This window comes from Taudactylus pleione, unplaced genomic scaffold, assembly GCF_031769625.1.
Source record: "Taudactylus pleione unplaced genomic scaffold, aTauple2 ptg000445l, whole genome shotgun sequence".
Lineage (NCBI taxonomy): Eukaryota > Metazoa > Chordata > Amphibia > Anura > Myobatrachidae > Taudactylus > Taudactylus pleione.
The window spans coordinates 439,624-458,813 of record NW_028284847.1 but is presented as its reverse complement, the minus strand read 5'-3'; the positions used below and the strand labels follow the sequence as shown (position 1 = coordinate 458,813).

At 43.2% G+C, this 19,190-nt stretch overlaps 1 protein-coding gene across 1 annotated transcript in view; it reads right to left on the bottom strand.

Moving 5' to 3' along the window:
* The window catches only part of LOC148505659 (uncharacterized), a 285,850-nt gene that overhangs the window by 257,448 nt on the left and 9,212 nt on the right, over window positions 1-19,190 (bottom strand). Inside the window, 2 exon segments of the mRNA XM_088447900.1 lie at window positions 12,838-13,258; window positions 13,404-13,501. Coding sequence (XP_088304026.1) covers window positions 12,838-13,207 — 370 coding nt within the window. The 5' untranslated portion in view covers window positions 13,208-13,258; window positions 13,404-13,501.

The following is a 19,190-nucleotide window of genomic DNA, read 5'->3' as shown; positions in this document are numbered from 1 at the left end:
ATTAGCTACAATGTAGTGCTGCTCTCTCTATTACTACAGTCACTATTATACTGTGTGTATAGTCAGTCAGCATTCGCTACAATGTAGTGCTGCTCTCTCTATTACTACAGTCACTATTATACTGTGTGTATAGTCATTCAGCATTAGCTACAATGTAGTGCTGCTCTCTCTATTACTACAGTCACTATTATACTGTGTGTATAGTCAGTCAGCATTAGGTACAATGTAGTGCTGCTCTCTCTATTACTACAGTCACTATTATACTGTGTGTATAGTCAGTCAGCATTAGGTACAATGTAGTGCTGCTCTCTCTATTACTACAGTCACTATTATACTGTGTGTATAGTCATTCAGCATTAGCTACAATGTAGTGCTGCTCTCTCTATTACTACAGTCACTATTATACTGTGTGTATAGTCATTCAGCATTAGCTACAATGTAGTGCTGCTCTCTCTATTACTACAGTCACTATTATACTGTGTATAGTCAGTCAGCATTAGCTACAATGTAGTGCTGCTCTCTATTACTACAGTCACTATTATACTGTGTATAGTCAGTCAGCATTCGCTACAATGTAGTGCTGCTCTCTCTATTACTACAGTCACTATTATACTGTGTATAGTCAGTCAGCATTCTCTACAATGTAGTGCTGCTCTCTCTATTACTACAGTCACTATTATACTGTGTATAGTCAGTCAGCATTAGGTACAATGTAGTGCTGCTCTCTCTGTTACTACAGTCACTATTATACTGTGTATAGTCATTCAGCATTAGCTACAATGTAGTGCTGCTCTCTCTATTACTACAGTCACTATTATACTGTGTGTATAGTCATTCAGCATTCGCTACAATGTAGTGCTGCTCTCTCTATTACTACAGTCACTATTATACTGTGTGTATAGTCATTCAGCATTCGCTACAATGTAGTGCTGCTCTCTCTATTACTACAGTCACTATTATACTGTGTATAGTCATTCAGCATTCGCTACAATGTAGTGCTGCTCTCTCTATTTCTACAGTCACTATTATACTGTGTATAGTCAGTCAGCATTCGCTACAATGTAGTGCTGCTCTCTCTATTACTACAGTCACTATTATACTGTGTATAGTCATTCAGCATTCGCTACAATGTAGTGCTGCTCTCTCTATTACTACAGTCACTATTATACTGTGTATAGTCATTCAGCATTCGCTACAATGTAGTGCTGCTCTCTCTGTTACTACAGTCACTATTATACTGTGTATAGTCATTCAGCATTCGCTACAATGTAGTGCTGCTCTCTCTATTACTACAGTCACTATTATACTGTGTATAGTCAGTCAGCATTCGCTACAATGTAGTGCTGCTCTCTCTATTACTACAGTCACTATTATACTGTGTATAGTCATTCAGCATTCGCTACAATGTAGTGCTGCTCTCTCTGTTACTACAGTCACTATTATACTGTGTATAGTCATTCAGCATTCGCTACAATGTAGTGCTGCTCTCTCTGTTACTACAGTCACTATTATACTGTGTATAGTCATTCAGCATTAGCTACAATGTAGTGCTGCTCTCTCTATTACTACAGTCACTATTATACTGTGTGTATAGTCATTCAGCATTCGCTACAATGTAGTGCTGCTCTCTCTATTACTACAGTCACTATTATACTGTGTATAGTCAGTCAGCATTAGCTACAATGTAGTGCTGCTCTCTCTATTACTACAGTCACTATTATACTGTGTGTATAGTCATTCAGCATTAGCTACAATGTAGTGCTGCTCTCTCTATTACTACAGTCACTATTATACTGTGTATAGTCATTCAGCATTAGTTACAATGTAGTGCTGCTCTCTCTATTACTACAGTCACTATTATACTGTGTATAGTCATTCAGCATTCACTACAATGTAGTGCTGCTCTCTCTATTACTACAGTCACTATTATACTGTGTGTATAGTCAGTCAGCATTCGCTACAATGTAGTGCTGCTCTCTCTATTACTACAGTCACTATTATACTGTGTGTATAGTCAGTCAGCATTAGGTACAATGTAGTGCTGCTCTCTCTATTACTACAGTCACTATTATACTGTGTGTATAGTCAGTCAGCATTAGCTACAATGTAGTGCTGCTCTCTCTATTACTACAGTCACTATTATACTGTGTGTATAGTCATTCAGCATTAGCTACAATGTAGTGCTGCTCTCTCTATTACTACAGTCACTATTATACTGTGTATAGTCAGTCAGCATTAGCTACAATGTAGTGCTGCTCTCTATTACTACAGTCACTATTATACTGTGTATAGTCAGTCAGCATTCGCTACAATGTAGTGCTGCTCTCTCTGTTACTACAGTCACTATTATACTGTGTATAGTCATTCAGCATTAGCTACAATGTAGTGCTGCTCTCTCTATTACTACAGTCACTATTATACTGTGTGTATAGTCATTCAGCATTCGCTACAATGTAGTGCTGCTCTCTCTATTACTACAGTCACTATTATACTGTGTATAGTCAGTCAGCATTAGCTACAATGTAGTGCTGCTCTCTCTATTACTACAGTCACTATTATACTGTGTGTATAGTCATTCAGCATTAGCTACAATGTAGTGCTGCTCTCTCTATTACTACAGTCACTATTATACTGTGTATAGTCATTCAGCATTAGTTACAATGTAGTGCTGCTCTCTCTATTACTACAGTCACTATTATACTGTGTATAGTCATTCAGCATTCACTACAATGTAGTGCTGCTCTCTCTATTACTACAGTCACTATTATACTGTGTGTATAGTCAGTCAGCATTCGCTACAATGTAGTGCTGCTCTCTCTATTACTACAGTCACTATTATACTGTGTGTATAGTCAGTCAGCATTAGGTACAATGTAGTGCTGCTCTCTCTATTACTACAGTCACTATTATACTGTGTGTATAGTCAGTCAGCATTAGGTACAATGTAGTGCTGCTCTCTCTATTACTACAGTCACTATTATACTGTGTGTATAGTCATTCAGCATTAGCTACAATGTAGTGCTGCTCTCTCTATTACTACAGTCACTATTATACTGTGTGTATAGTCATTCAGCATTAGCTACAATGTAGTGCTGCTCTCTCTATTACTACAGTCACTATTATACTGTGTATAGTCAGTCAGCATTAGCTACAATGTAGTGCTGCTCTCTATTACTACAGTCACTATTATACTGTGTATAGTCAGTCAGCATTCGCTACAATGTAGTGCTGCTCTCTCTATTACTACAGTCACTATTATACTGTGTGTATAGTCATTCAGCATTCGCTACAATGTAGTGCTGCTCTCTCTATTACTACAGTCACTATTATACTGTCTGTATAGTCAGTCAGCATTAGCTACAATGTAGTGCTGCTCTCTCTATTACTACAGTCACTATTATACTGTCTGTATAGTCAGTCAGCATTCTCTACAATGTAGTGCTGCTCTCTCTATTACTACAGTCACTATTATACTGTGTGTATAGTCAGTCAGCATTAGCTACAATGTAGTGCTGCTCTCTCTATTACTACAGTCACTATTATACTGTCTGTATAGTCAGTCAGCATTAGCTACAATGTAGTGCTGCTCTCTCTATTACTACAGTCACTATTATACTGTCTGTATAGTCAGTCAGCATTCTCTACAATGTAGTGCTGCTCTCTCTATTACTACAGTCACTATTATACTGTGTGTATAGTCAGTCAGCATTAGCTACAATGTAGTGCTGCTCTCTCTATTACTACAGTCACTATTATACTGTGTATAGTCATTCAGCATTAGCTACAATGTAGTGCTGCTCTCTCTATTACTACAGTCACTATTATACTGTGTGTATAGTCAGCATTAGCTACAATGTAGTGCTGCTCTCTCTATTACTACAGTCACTATTATACTGTGTGTATAGTCATTCAGCATTCGCTACAATGTAGTGCTGCTCTCTCTATTACTACAGTCACTATTATACTGTGTATAGTCAGTCAGCATTCGCTACAATGTAGTGCTGCTCTCTCTATTACTACAGTCACTATTATACTGTGTGTATAGTCATTCAGCATTCGCTACAATGTAGTGCTGCTCTCTCTATTACTACAGTCACTATTATACTGTCTGTATAGTCAGTCAGCATTAGCTACAATGTAGTGCTGCTCTCTCTATTACTACAGTCACTATTATACTGTCTGTATAGTCAGTCAGCATTCTCTACAATGTAGTGCTGCTCTCTCTATTACTACAGTCACTATTATACTGTGTGTATAGTCAGTCAGCATTAGCTACAATGTAGTGCTGCTCTCTCTATTACTACAGTCACTATTATACTGTGTATAGTCATTCAGCATTAGCTACAATGTAGTGCTGCTCTCTCTATTACTACAGTCACTATTATACTGTGTGTATAGTCAGCATTAGCTACAATGTAGTGCTGCTCTCTCTATTACTACAGTCACTATTATACTGTGTGTATAGTCATTCAGCATTCGCTACAATGTAGTGCTGCTCTCTCTATTACTACAGTCACTATTATACTGTGTATAGTCAGTCAGCATTCGCTACAATGTAGTGCTGCTCTCTCTATTACTACAGTCACTATTATACTGTGTATAGTCAGTCAGCATTAGCTACAATGTAGTGCTGCTCTCTATTACTACAGTCACTATTATACTGTGTATAGTCAGTCAGCATTCGCTACAATGTAGTGCTGCTCTCTCTATTACTACAGTCACTATTATACTGTGTGTATAGTCAGTCAGCATTAGCTACAATGTAGTGCTGCTCTCTCTATTACTACAGTCACTATTATACTGTGTGTATAGTCAGCATTAGCTACAATGTAGTGCTGCTCTCTCTATTACTACAGTCACTATTATACTGTGTGTATAGTCATTCAGCATTCGCTACAATGTAGTGCTGCTCTCTCTATTACTACAGTCACTATTATACTGTGTGTATAGTCATTCAGCATTCGCTACAATGTAGTGCTGCTCTCTCTATTACTACAGTCACTATTATACTGTCTGTATAGTCAGTCAGCATTAGCTACAATGTAGTGCTGCTCTCTCTATTACTACAGTCACTATTATACTGTGTGTATAGTCATTCAGCATTCTCTACAATGTAGTGCTGCTCTCTCTATTACTACAGTCACTATTATACTGTGTGTATAGTCAGTCAGCATTCGCTACAATGTAGTGCTGCTCTCTCTATTACTACAGTCACTATTATACTGTGTATAGTCATTCAGCATTAGCTACAATGTAGTGCTGCTCTCTCTATTACTACAGTCACTATTATACTGTGTGTATAGTCATTCAGCATTCGCTACAATGTAGTGCTGCTCTCTCTATTACTACAGTCACTATTATACTGTGTATAGTCATTCAGCATTCGCTACAATGTAGTGCTGCTCTCTCTATTACTACAGTCACTATTATACTGTGTATAGTCAGTCAGCATTCTCTACAATGTAGTGCTGCTCTCTCTATTACTACAGTCACTATTATACTGTGTATAGTCATTCAGCATTCGCTACAATGTAGTGCTGCTCTCTCTATTACTACAGTCACTATTATACTGTGTATAGTCATTCAGCATTCGCTACAATGTAGTGCTGCTCTCTCTATTACTACAGTCACTATTATACTGTGTATAGTCAGTCAGCATTAGGTACAATGTAGTGCTGCTCTCTGTTACTACAGTCACTATTATACTGTGTATAGTCATTCAGCATTAGCTACAATGTAGTGCTGCTCTCTCTATTACTACAGTCACTATTATACTGTGTGTATAGTCATTCAGCATTCGCTACAATGTAGTGCTGCTCTCTCTATTACTACAGTCACTATTATACTGTGTGTATAGTCATTCAGCATTAGCTACAATGTAGTGCTGCTCTCTCTATTACTACAGTCACTATTATACTGTGTTTATAGTCATTCAGCATTCGCTACAATGTAGTGCTGCTCTCTCTAATACTACAGTCACTATTATACTGTGTGTACAGTCATTCAGCATTCCCTACAATGTAGTTCTGCTCTCTACATAACTACAATCACTACTATGGATGCCCTGGTTCCATAGAGAGCCTACACATCAACCTCCTGCTGTACGCACTCTAATCGCACACATCCTAGGCTTACCTCCATTAACCTGAAGGCCCCTATGAATGCAATAGAGGTATAACCTACTGCATGACTTGCGCCCACCTCACTATGCTCCTTGAACCCATTCTCTGACACCTCCCCCTCCGTATCCCTCAACACCCTGCTCATTTGTTCTTTGCATCAACAGGAAGGTATACTTCCTCACTGTTCCCGGTGCAGCGGAGCTCCTTTCCTGGTGGTGTGTCCCATCGTGGGTGTCGAAGCTGGATAATTGGCTGAGACAAGATCAGTTTAAAATTGAAGCGTGCGCGACGCCATCTTGCGAATGGCAGCTAGACTCCATTTTAGAAACAAGAATCTGCAAGACGCCATTTTGCGACCAGCGTCACTTTAAGTTACAACACACAAGCTAAGAACAGATGGCAATGTTTTTGATAATCTACCAAGGGCAACTGGAAGAACAAGCTTCCTGAGTAAAAGTAAATAGAATAGACAATGAGTGTTTTTACATACAAATTGGGAATCCCTGGATGCAGACAAAGTATAGTTGTGGCAATTGTAATATAATCCAGGCATTGATCTACACAATTGGATTTGTCTGAATCCTAAACAGGTTTTAGCCCCACACCCAGACAGGATGGCCCCCAACTTCACAGCTTGGGGTGGTAACACAGTTGCATTCACACAAGAGTGTGGGAGAACAAAAGAGCTTTTCCTTTGAACACGGGAAAGGTGGGGGCTGCTGAGACAGGAGGCATGTGGAACTATCATGCTCAGCAATCCACACTGCTAGATGTTCACTTGGTGTATGAGAAATGATGCACTTAAATCTCACTCATTAATAACTAGCGTCCTTATATCAAACCCCGAATACTCTCACATTACATATTCACACATAAGGTTTAGTAAGTTTTAAAGTATATGATCTAAGTTGGTTCAGTGAGTTTAAATGCTGTGAAATAAAGACATTTGATAACTTAGGTTCTGTACATGCTAAGAAAGCAGTGTTTGGGTTCGTACTGATGCGTACTCTTTCAACAGAATTCCGGTACTATCGGTGTGGAGATCGCATCATGCATTCGCAACTTATGGACCGCAGAGACTACAAGCAACAAAATGTATATTTTATGAACAACTGTTAGGATGCAGCATTGGGGGTGGGAGGGAAAGACCCCCAGCTGTTAGAGGCAGGGAGAGGTTATTGGAACCAGCCTGTTAAATGCTCTGTAACAGATGCTTCTCCCCTGGGAAAAAATGACATCAGCAACAAACTTCTCTATTGTCCTGTCTATTCTGGGGGGGGGTATAAATAGGTGTGCTCAAACGCTGGGTTCTTAGTCTTCTTGCTGAATGACGAGGGGTCTCTTGCTGATGCCTATCAGCGGGTCCGGAAGCGGGGTACCTGGTACTTGGGTCTGTATAATTCCTTTGCGTCTAATTGTGTATGGATCAATAGCGTGTAACTGACTGTACTTTTACTTGAATAATACTTTGTGCTTTGGAACGACAGATTCCAGGTCTAAGTCTTTATTTACTGTATGACTGCGTACGCAAATTAGCGTCATCATTAGAAGGTATAGGCAGGATATTAGAAGATACAGGCAGGGGTATATAAAGGTTCATTTTAAATATCAACATGGGAGATAGGACAAACCATCACCGATTATTATACCGATGGTTAGTGTCACATGTGGTAGTGCACAAGGAAGACAATGGGTAATGTGACACAACGTCTCATCTCACTGATCGGTGATGGAATACTTATGGTGATGTCTCTTGTACTGATGTAAGTGAATCATCATATTGTCGATATTCATCATGTCTAAAATGTCGTTATGATCAGAATGTCAACAAAATATTCCTGATTGTCCAGCAGTAACTTACCTGGTCTGGCAGCTCCAGTTGTGCCTTCCAGGTTTGGCGGTAACATCAAGATGACTTCCAGCTCATCCTGCAGCGGTTCCGATGGTGATTATCCCTAACCCATAACTCTTCCTCTAGTGCCTAGCTTCACCTCCTGCAGCCTAACCTCCCACCCGCAGACTCACCCTAACCTGGGTTTGAGAAACAAGGTAGACAGGAATTAGATTGACAATGTCTAGATAGTCAACAGATGTTAGACAGTGACAAAAGGTTCACACAGAAAAGGCCAACATGGATAAATGTCGACAGATAAAAAATGTACAAAAGGGCAACTGGTAAAGGTCGACACAAAAATGGTCGACCCATTATTTTTGTTTTCTACCCCTAACCGTCAAAGTAAGTGCCTAACCCTAAAAAAAAGAGTATCAACCATTTTTAGGTGTCCACCATTTGTACCTGTCAACCGTTATCCATGTCGACCTTTAGTCCCTGTCAACTTACTGCCTTTCTAACTAGATATTGTCTATCTCTTGACTAGAACCCTCTCAGCCTAACTCTAACCCCCTCCCTCCGGCAGCCTAACCCTCCTCTCCAAGCAGAATGTAAACGTTTCACTGTGAACATGTCGACATTCTACAGAATGACATGTTCCATGTAGAAACTATGAATATTGACATACCAATAACCAGTGTGCAGGAAGGAGACTAATCAGATCTCTGGACTGGTAGACAAAACTAAATTCTATTATGTGAGGAAGAGAGCAGGAATCTAGAGCAGGAGATTTTTGCCACTAACTACCCCACTGGGCAGATACATTTCCCTCATTAGTTTGAACTGACAGAGGAGGGTGTAGGATAAGAGAGTGCTGTAGTGACAGAGGAGGGTGTAGGACAAGAGATGGCTGTAGTGACAGAGGAGGGTGTAGGATAAGAGACTGCTGGCTGTAGTGAGGGTGTAGGATAAGAGAGTGCTGTAGTGACAGAGGAGGGTGTAGGATAAGAGAGTGCTGTAGTGACAGAGGAGGGTGTAGGATAAGAGATTGCTGTAGTGACAGAGGAGGGTGTAGGATAAGAGAGTGCTGTAGTGACAGAGGAGGGTGTAGGATAAGAGAGTGCTGTAGTGACAGAGGAGGGTGTAGGATAAGAGAGTGCTGTAGTGACAGAGGAGGGTGTAGGACAAGAGATGGCTGTAGTGACAGAGAAGGGTGTAGGAAAAGAGATTGCTGTAGTGACAGAGGAGGGTGTAGGATAAGAGAGTGCTGTAGTGACAGAGGAGGGTGTAGGATAAGAGATTGCTGTAGTGACAGAGGAGGGTGTAGGATAAGAGATTGCTGTAGTGACAGAGGAGGGTGTAGATGAGAGAGTGCTGTAGTGACAGAGGAGGGTGTAGGATAAGAGATGGCTGTAGTGACAGAGGAGGGTGTAGGATAAGAGAGTGCTGTAGTGACAGAGGAGGGTGTAGGATAAGAGATGGCTGTAGTGACAGAGGAGGGTGTAGGATAAGAGATGGCTGTGGTGACAGAGGAAGGTGTAGGATAAGAGATTGCTGTGGTGACAGAGGAGGATGTAGGATAAGAGATGGCTGTAGTGACAGAGGAGGGTGTAGGATAAGAGAGTGCTGTAGTGACAGAGGAGGGTGTAGGATAACAGATTGCTGTAGTGACAGAGGAGGGTGTAGGATAAGAGATTGCTGTAGTGACAGAGGAGGGTGTAGGATAAGAGATTGCTGTAGTGACAGAGGAGGGAGTAGGATAAGAGAGTGCTGTAGTGACAGAGGAGAGTGTAGGATAAGAGACTGCTGTAGTGACAGAGGAAGGTGTAGGATAAGAGATTGCTGTAGTGACAGAGGAGGGTGTAGATGAGAGATTGCTGTAGTGACAGAGGAGGGTGTAGGATAAGAGATTGCTGTAGTGACAGAGGAGGGTGTAGGATAAGAGAGTGCTGTAGTGACAGAGGAGGGTGTAGGATAAGAGATGGCTGTAGTGACAGAGGAGGGTGTAGGATAAGAGAGTGCTGTAGTGACAGAGGAAGGTGTAAGATAAGAGATGGCTGTAGTGACAGAGGAAGGTGTAGGATAAGAGAGTGCTGTAGTGACAGAGGAGGGTGTAGGATAAGAGATGGCCGTAGTGACAGAGGAGGGTGTAGGATAAGAGATGGCTGTAGTGACAGAGGAGGGTGTAGGATAAGAGATGGCTGTAGTGACAGAGGAGGGTGTAGGATAAGAGATGGCTGTAGTGACAGAGGAGGGTGTAGGATAAGAGATGGCTGTAGTGACAGAGGAGGGTGTAGGATAAGAGAATGCTGTAGTGACAGAGGAGGGTGTAGGATAAGAGATTCCTGTAGTGACAAGAGGAGGGTGTAGGATAAAAGACTGCTGTAGTGACAAGAGGAGGGTGTAGGATAAGAGATTGCTGTAGTGACAGAGGAAGGTGTAGGATAAGAGATTGCTGTAGTGACAGAGGAGGGTGTAAGATAAGAGATGGCTGTAGTGACAGAGGAAGGTGTAGGATAAGAGATGGCTGTAGTGACAGAGGAGGGTGTAGGATAAGAGATGGCTGTAGTGACAGAGGAGGGTGTAGGATAAGAGACTGCTGTAGTGACAGAGGAAGGTGTAGGATAAGAGATGGCTGTAGTGACAGAGGAGGGTGTAGGATAAGAGATGGCTGTAGTGACAGAGGAAGGTGTAGGATAAGAGATGGCTGTAGTGACAGAGGAAGGTGTAGGATAAGAGATGGCTGTAGTGACAGAGGAGGGTGTAGGATAAGAGATGGCTGTAGTGACAGAGGAAGGTGTAGGATAAGAGATGGCTGTAGAGACAGAGGAGGGTGTAGGATAAGAGATGGCTGTAGTGACAGAGGAGGGTGTAGGATAAGAGACTGCTGGCTGTAGTGAGGGTGTAGGATAAGAGAGTGCTGTAGTGACAGAGGAGGGTGTAGGATAAGAGATTGCTGTAGTGACAGAGGAGGGTGTAGGATAAGAGAGTGCTGTAGTGACAGAGGAGGGTGTAGGATAAGAGATTGCTGTAGTGACAGAGGAGGGTGTAGGATAAGAGATTGCTGTAGTGACAGAGGAGGGTGTAGATGAGAGAGTGCTGTAGTGACAGAGGAGGGTGTAGGATAAGAGATGGCTGTAGTGACAGAGGAGGGTGTAGGATAAGAGAGTGCTGTAGTGACAGAGGAGGGTGTAGGATAAGAGATGGCTGTAGTGACAGAGGAGGGTGTAGGATAAGAGATTGCTGTAGTGACAGAGGAGGGTGTAGGATAAGAGAGTGCTGTAGTGACAGAGGAGAGTGTAGGATAAGAGACTGCTGTAGTGACAGAGGAAGGTGTAGGATAAGAGATTGCTGTAGTGACAGAGGAGGGTGTAGATGAGAGATTGCTGTAGTGACAGAGGAGGGTGTAGGATAAGAGATTGCTGTAGTGACAGAGGAGGGTGTAGGATAAGAGAGTGCTGTAGTGACAGAGGAGGGTGTAGGATAAGAGATGGCTGTAGTGACAGAGGAGGGTGTAGGATAAGAGAGTGCTGTAGTGACAGAGGAGGGTGTAGGATAAGAGAGTGCTGTAGTGACAGAGGAAGGTGTAAGATAAGAGATGGCTGTAGTGACAGAGGAAGGTGTAGGATAAGAGAGTGCTGTAGTGACAGAGGAGGGTGTAGGATAAGAGATGGCCGTAGTGACAGAGGAGGGTGTAGGATAAGAGATGGCTGTAGTGACAGAGGAGGGTGTAGGATAAGAGATGGCTGTAGTGACAGAGGAGGGTGTAGGATAAGAGATGGCTGTAGTGACAGAGGAGGGTGTAGGATAAGAGATGGCTGTAGTGACAGAGGAGGGTGTAGGATAAGAGATGGCTGTAGTGACAGAGGAGGGTGTAGGATAAGAGATGGCTGTAGTGACAGAGGAGGGTGTAGGATAAAAGACTGCTGTAGTGACAAGAGGAGGGTGTAGGATAAGAGATTGCTGTAGTGACAGAGGAAGGTGTAGGATAAGAGATTGCTGTAGTGACAGAGGAGGGTGTAAGATAAGAGAGTGCTGTAGTGACAGAGGAGGGTGTAGGATAAGAGATGGCTGTAGTGACAGAGGAGGGTGTAGGATAAGAGATGGCTGTAGTGACAGAGGAGGGTGTAGGATAAGAGATTGCTGTAGTGACAGAGGAGGGTGTAGGATAAGAGAGTGCTGTAGTGACAGAGGAGGGTGTAGGATAAGAGAGTGCTGTAGTGACAGAGGAGGGTGTAGGATAAGAGATGGCTGTAGTGACAGAGGAGGGTGTAGGATAAGAGATGGCTGTAGTGACAGAGGAGGGTGTAGGATAAGAGATTGCTGTAGTGACAGAGGAGGGTGTAGGATAAGAGAATGCTGTAGTGACAAGAGGAGGGTGTAGGATAAGAGATTGCTGTAGTGACAGAGGAGGGTGTAGGATAAGGGAGTGCTGTAGTGACAGAGGAGGGTGTAGGATAAGAGAGTGCTGGCTGTAGTGAGGGTGTAGGATAAGAGATTGCTGTAGTGACAGAGGAGGGTGTAGGATAAGAGAGTGCTGTAGTGACAGAGGAGGGTGTAGGATAAGAGATGGCTGTAGTGACAGAGGAGGGTGTAGGATAAGAGATGGCTGTAGTGACAGAGGAGGGTGTAGGATAAGAGATGGCTGTAGTGACAGAGGAGGGTGTAGGATAAGAGATTGCTGTAGTGAGAAGAGGGTGTAGGATAAGAGATTGCTGTAGTGACAGAGGAGAGTGTAGGATAAGAGAGTGCTGTAGTGACAGAGGAGGGTGTAGGATAAGAGAGTGCTGTAGTGACAGAGGAGGGTGTAGGATAAGAGATTGCTGTAGTGACTGAACAAGGAGAATATGTGGCTATTTTCTGTAATTAGTGATTATTACTCACCTGTGCTGATAGCTGTAGGGATTTCCTCCTCCTTACACTTTTGATCACCCATCACATACGTCTCTTCTTCTCCCTTTGTATCTTCTGCCTTCTTATCAGTCACATACGTCTCTTCTTCTCCCTCTATATGTTCTACCTTCATATCAGTCACATATGTCTCTTCTTCTCCATCTGTATCTTTTGCCTTCGTATCAGTCACATACGTCTTTTCTCCCTCTATATCTTCTGCCTTCATATCAGTCACATATGTCTCTTCTTCTCCCTCTATATGTTCTACCTTCATATCAGTCACATATGTCTCTTCTTCCTCTGTATCTTCTGCCTTATTAGTCACATACATCTCTTCTTCCTCTATATATTTTGCCTTCATATCAGTCACATACGTCTCTTCTTCTATTTTAATATTAGTCAGGTATTCACCCTAAATTACCCACAAAACAATAAAAAAATAACTTTAATAATGTCTGATTTCATTGAGATTAAGAAATAGAATTACACATTTGTAGTTTTCCTACATATAATACAGTGAAAGTCACTTTGGTACTTAGATCCTAAATCCCACCTACCTGATCCTCCTTTGGGATACTTTGATTCTCCTCTGTACAATTCTAGGAACAAAGAGGACGGGGACATCTCTCTGGGGTGTCTCTGTTACTGGCTCCATCTGCAGGAGACACACAGATTAATTAATAGTATTTTTGTTCTTACCGTAAAATCTGTTTCCCTGAATCCATTTGGGGGACACTGCAGTACCTTGGGGTATAGAAAGTGTTAAAACTGAAATATCATTTCCCTTAGTTAAGCAATAAAAGGCATTTGTGTGAGGTCAATTAATATTCTAATCATGTAATAATCATAAGTGAATTTCATCTATTAGAAATAGTTTTGTATAAATAGAATATTAATGTGCAATAAGAGTATACATATTGAAATTAGAAATAAGTGATTAGAGGTTGATAGAAAATGCACATTATAGAAATAAACATTTGTTTCCATCTTACAAAATGGCCGAATGTCAGTTACATAACTTGTTGACAGTCTGAAGTCTTACATAAAACTCGTTTACCAGATTCTATGAGTAGATAGAGAGAATGCAGACTTATGGTATTTGATCTATAAAGCACTTATTAATAATACAAGGCTTGTGTGATTAATTAAGGCATTTGTATAAAGAAATCTGATTTTTATTCCAAGAAGTATATAAATGATATTAAAGTATATTTCAATATTCTCTTTAAAGATGGCCGACAGGGCTACAATGTAAATTCAGACAGGGTTTAAGGTTTTGCTGAGGGTAATCAACAGGCACCCAGATGCTTCCTGAAGATCACGGGCTACAGATAAAGATATACATCTGTTACTAGCCGATGTCGGTCTCCGATACCATGGAAGGGATCCAGGAGAAGTTGGCACGGTGTTCGCTGAAAGACTGCCCCGTGTGATGTATGGGACATTTCTCGGAATCCAAGAAGACTCTGGACCTATGGCACTTTTGAGTTGCAACCCTGGACATTTGCATAGGAGCAATGAGAATTAGGGAATGTCACTTTAATTTCTCTTAGATGTACATCCAGAAGGACGATTACCTTGTGACGCTGTATACGCATGAATATTGTAGTGAGCTTTGCTATATAAGGCAACCGATGTAATGAGATGATTAGGTATTCAATTCTGAAGCCCAAACAGCATTCTGCCGCTGTGACGATAGATGCTGATGTCTTTGCTGGTTTATGATGCATGCTGAAAATATATAAAGAAGAATCTTATCCTTTACCTCTTGTGTGGTGTACCATTATTATCACTTCAATAAAGGCAATAGTGCTGGAGCAAGGCACAAATACACCGGTGACTTGTTGGTTTCTGACTCCTCCCTCTCTATGACCCTCCTCTGGAAAGACTTCAGTTGATTACTAAAAAAGCCCACGAAAATGACTAAATAAACCACTAAACCATCAAACAACCAGATAAAAAATACTATAGAACCTAGGGAGGGATCACAGTGATCCCCAATTCAAAGAATCAGATGTTACAGTAAGAACTTTGATTTACTCTTTCCCATATCCAGGGACACTGCTGTACCATATAGACATTCCAAGGTTGCCTCTAAGGGAGGATACACTGAGCGCTTTCTGTTCCCAGAACTTTTTGCCCGTACTCAGCATCCTTAGATACAAAGACACTGAACATGTAACATTTTGTGATAGTATGGACAGAAGACTAAAGGGCAACTTGGTTCCACTGAAGCTCAATTCCGCACCTCCCAGGAAGCCATCACCGAACTGGAGGAATAAGCTGTGACCCGATCCTGAAAAGGGCTCCTTCAGAAACAGAGGCTTGGAGAATAGTGGCTATAATCCATTGCACAATTGAGAGGCCATAATATCGAACTCTGGTAGCCACACCTTCTGTAATTTGCTTAAAAGATCTGGGTGTAAAGTCCATTTGCTAAGGAGGATGGGTTGTCGACTGAGGAAGTCTGCTATCCAAATGTCTGCTTCTGGAATGAAGACGGTCAAAATGGTTGGGACATTCTGCATGAAGCATTATCTTGGATGTTTCTTGCATGGCCAAATTACTCCTGTTTCCCCCTTGGAAAAAGGTGTAAGCCAACACCATTATCATGTACTGAACTGCCCATCAAGAATGCACAAGCTCATTTAGTGCATTGAGAGTTGCTTATAATTGCAGGACATTGATAGGAAGTAATAATTTTTCCATAGACCAAAGGCCATGGTGTAAAAAAGATAAGCCCACTGCTCCTCCCAACCATTAACATTGGATTACGTGGCCATCACAGTCCAATCCCATGTGGAAAAAAAGACCAGCCCCTATTGATATTTTGGTCTCTCTGCCACCAGCTGAGAGGGTCAAGTCTTAGAAGACAACCTATAGGGGATACCAGAAGAGGGTTGGTTCTTGATGGAAACTAGCTTGAGAGTCAACACTGATCTGGCTCAGTACGACCAGACCAGGTAAATTTTCTCTATCAGCAGAAAAAACACTCATTGGAAGCTTATGACTTATACCCCGTCCACACTACAAGCAATAACCCAGGTTATTGCACGTGAACGAGCAGCAACCCGGCTTACTGTGCAGTGTGAAAGGGACAGGTTGAAATAAGCCAGTTCGAGAGACCCGGCATATCAACCCTGGTCACGAGAAGGGTTGAACGCGTAGTCAACCTAGCTCGTGGTGCAGTGTGAACAGGTAACCTGGGTCAACCACTGCATAGGAAGAGCTGTCATTTGGAGAGGAGATCCTCTCCAAGCGCCAGCTCACCACATAATGGCGGTGACATCATCAACATGGCATTAGTGCTGGGTCGGGCCGCCGGTCTGAAAGGGGTCTCAGCTTGGTCGCACCCGAGATGGGCGTGTGAACAAAATCCCGGGTGTGACCCAGCATACTGATATAAAAGAGGTATAACAGGAGACCCAGAATCAGACTAGACTTTTGGTAATTGATTATCCTACCACATTACTCCAGGGTCGCTGTTGCAAGGTTCAGGTGACCTAAAAGAAAAACCAGCCTATCTCCGTTTGACCAGGAAATCATCAACTGTAAAGCGAAACGGAATATGCTGGAGTTATACAAGTAAATGTTCACAAATAAAAAAGGTATGAAATTACTGTCGCCCCATTGGATCATAAAAGTGCTGCCATGACATCCATCATCCTGTTAAATATTTTGAGTGGCCAAGTTGAAAGGACATGCTTGGAAATGAAACTTAATTGTAACTCCCCAAAAATGGGAAGGCTGCGATGGACCTTCTCTATGAAAAACTTCCATTAGGAACTCTCACTGTTCTATATAATTTATAGAACTCCATCCATAGTTGGACCTCATCCAAAATTTGGCCATTCATAGAAGTAGGGTTAGATTTAAGATTTGTCTGAAAATCCCTAAGACCCCCACTGTTTTAAGAGACTTGATGACCCCAAGAGGGCTGCATTGTTGACTGGGTCTCCTGGAATTGGAGTGCCTAAATGTGAGAGGGGATTGGACCTGCGAGGTCCATACTTTGTACCATTGACCGAGCATTCCCAGAAGACTTGACGCAATCATGTCAGAAGAGCAGCAGTAGGGCCCCTATCGTGGGAGAGACTGGATGGGGTGATGTCACGTAATGCAGATGGTTTACCTGTGGAGCTGGATCCTTGGCGCTTGCCTGAACACATTTGTCTTCCTCTGTGAGAAAGAAGAGCTTTGTCCCCCTGCAAAGGAACCTTTCTCCCTACCTGACTGTCAAAATTACTGAAGTTTTCACCTTTAGAGTTCAGGTGTATTTACAGGAAGGAATTTGCTGCCCCCTCCACCCGTGACTTGCAAGGACATTTGCTTCAGTTCCAGCACAAAAAAAAAACACTTAGCCAACAAACCGTAACACCTCCAGGGTCTTTTTGAACTCTGAATCCACTTACAAGGAACACTTGGAAAAACCCAGGCCCGCATCAAGAACAGCGTCAACCAAGGATTCCAATGCTTCACTGGTGTGATCTACTGTATCAAGGGAAGCAACTTAGCCCATCGCTGGGATGTTATTCCATTAGACAAAAGCCTTATTTTCTGTCCGGGTGTTATCTTTAAAAGTAGCAGCATTTGTCATCGGGATGTTTCAGCCTTCAAGCAGAGGACAATGGAAACATTAACTTTAGGTGGAGTCTCCAGTGTACCAGTGTACCATGCCCGCTTCAGGCACGGGACAGTTAATACGGACAGTGTGCTGAATAACAAGGTGCCCATCAGGCTTTGTTCCAGCAGTTTTGAAAGCTGTGGCAAAAAATGAAATTAGTTTTGTTTTTTTAATATGAAAGTTTGTGAAGGTTCCTGTAAGTTTAAAACGTGTTTAACCAGAAATAATGAAATCATCAATGTCAAAGTCTCCTAGGGCCTCACCCTCTTTCTGAAAGGAGGGGACAGAGTCTGAATCACCCAAAAGGGGAACCTGAGAGGACCCCTGGCATCTATGAGGTCTACTGGAAACATTCAGCATTCTCTCCAAGGAAAGGAAATCTTGGTAAGATCTACCAAATTCCCACGGCTCCGAGAGTCCCATCCTCGCTATGCATGAAGGGGTGACTGGGACAGCTGAGAATAAACTCTGACGAAGCTCCGTGAGCACTTTCCAAAAGTGCCGTTGGTCCCTGGTCCATCCTGTTATCCAAGTGAACAGGGAGGGTTCTAGGGGCGGGCTAATGGGGCAGTCGCCCGGAGCGCCGTCCCCTGGAGGGCGCCGCTGAGCCCCCATTGTTTTTTTTTTTTTTTTTTAAATCACAGTATTGGCGGCAGCGGTAGGTCCTAGTCGCATCCGGTCGGTCCCGGGTCCTTTCTGTTATCCAAATGAACAGGGAGGGTTCTAGGGGCAGGCTAACAGGGCAGTCGCCCAAAGCACCGTCCCCTGGAGGGCGCCGCCGAGCCCCCATTAAATTTTTCTTTTAATCACAGTATTGGCGGCATGTGATCCCGGCCCCGGAAACCCCCTACCTCAGACCCAGCTCTAGCTGCTCCCTCCCCTCCTCCCTGACAGGAAGTGTGCTCAATACACTGATTATGGCCGGGCACCCCTGTGCTTGCGCTGCTACACTGCAGTAAATCAGGCACTGAGGGTAGGGGTCGGGATCACATGGCCCGGCACAAAAAAGGGTAGTTTTTTTTCTACCCTACACTCAGTATGGAAGTTAAACGCACTGCAGTAAGGGGAGCCATGGCCTCCGGAGGATGTGAGGTTAGGTCACTTCATACTGTGGTATTAGGAGGAGGAGGGGAATGGGAACACAAGGGGGAAGGGATGCCATGTGTGGGATGTGGATGGGGGAAGGAGAGCGCAGTGCGTGGGATGTGGATAAGGGAAGAGAGTGCAGTGTGTGGGATGTGGATAGGGGAAGAAGGGCGCAGTGTGTGGGATGTGGATAGGGGAAGGGGAGCGCAGTGTGTGGAATGTGGATAGGGGAAGGGGAGCGCAGTGTGTGGGATGTGGATAGGGGAAGGAGAGCGCAGTGTGTGGGATGTGGATAGGGGAAGGGGAGCGCAGTGCGTGGGATGTGGATAGGGGAAGAAGGGCGCAGTGTGTGGGATGTGGATAGTGGAAGAAGAGCGCAGTGTGTGGGATGTGGATAGGGGAAGGGGAGCGCAGTGTGGGGGATGTGGATAGGGGAAGGGGAGAGCAGTGTGTGGGATGTGGATAGGGGAAGAAGGGCGCAGTGTGTGGGATGTGGATAGGGGAAGGGGAGCGCGGTGTGGGGGATGTGGATAGGGGAAGGGGAGAGCAGTGTGTGGGATGTGGATAGGGGAAGAAGGGCGCAGTGTGTGGGATGTGGATTGGTGAAAGGGGAGAGCAGTGTGTGGGATGTGGA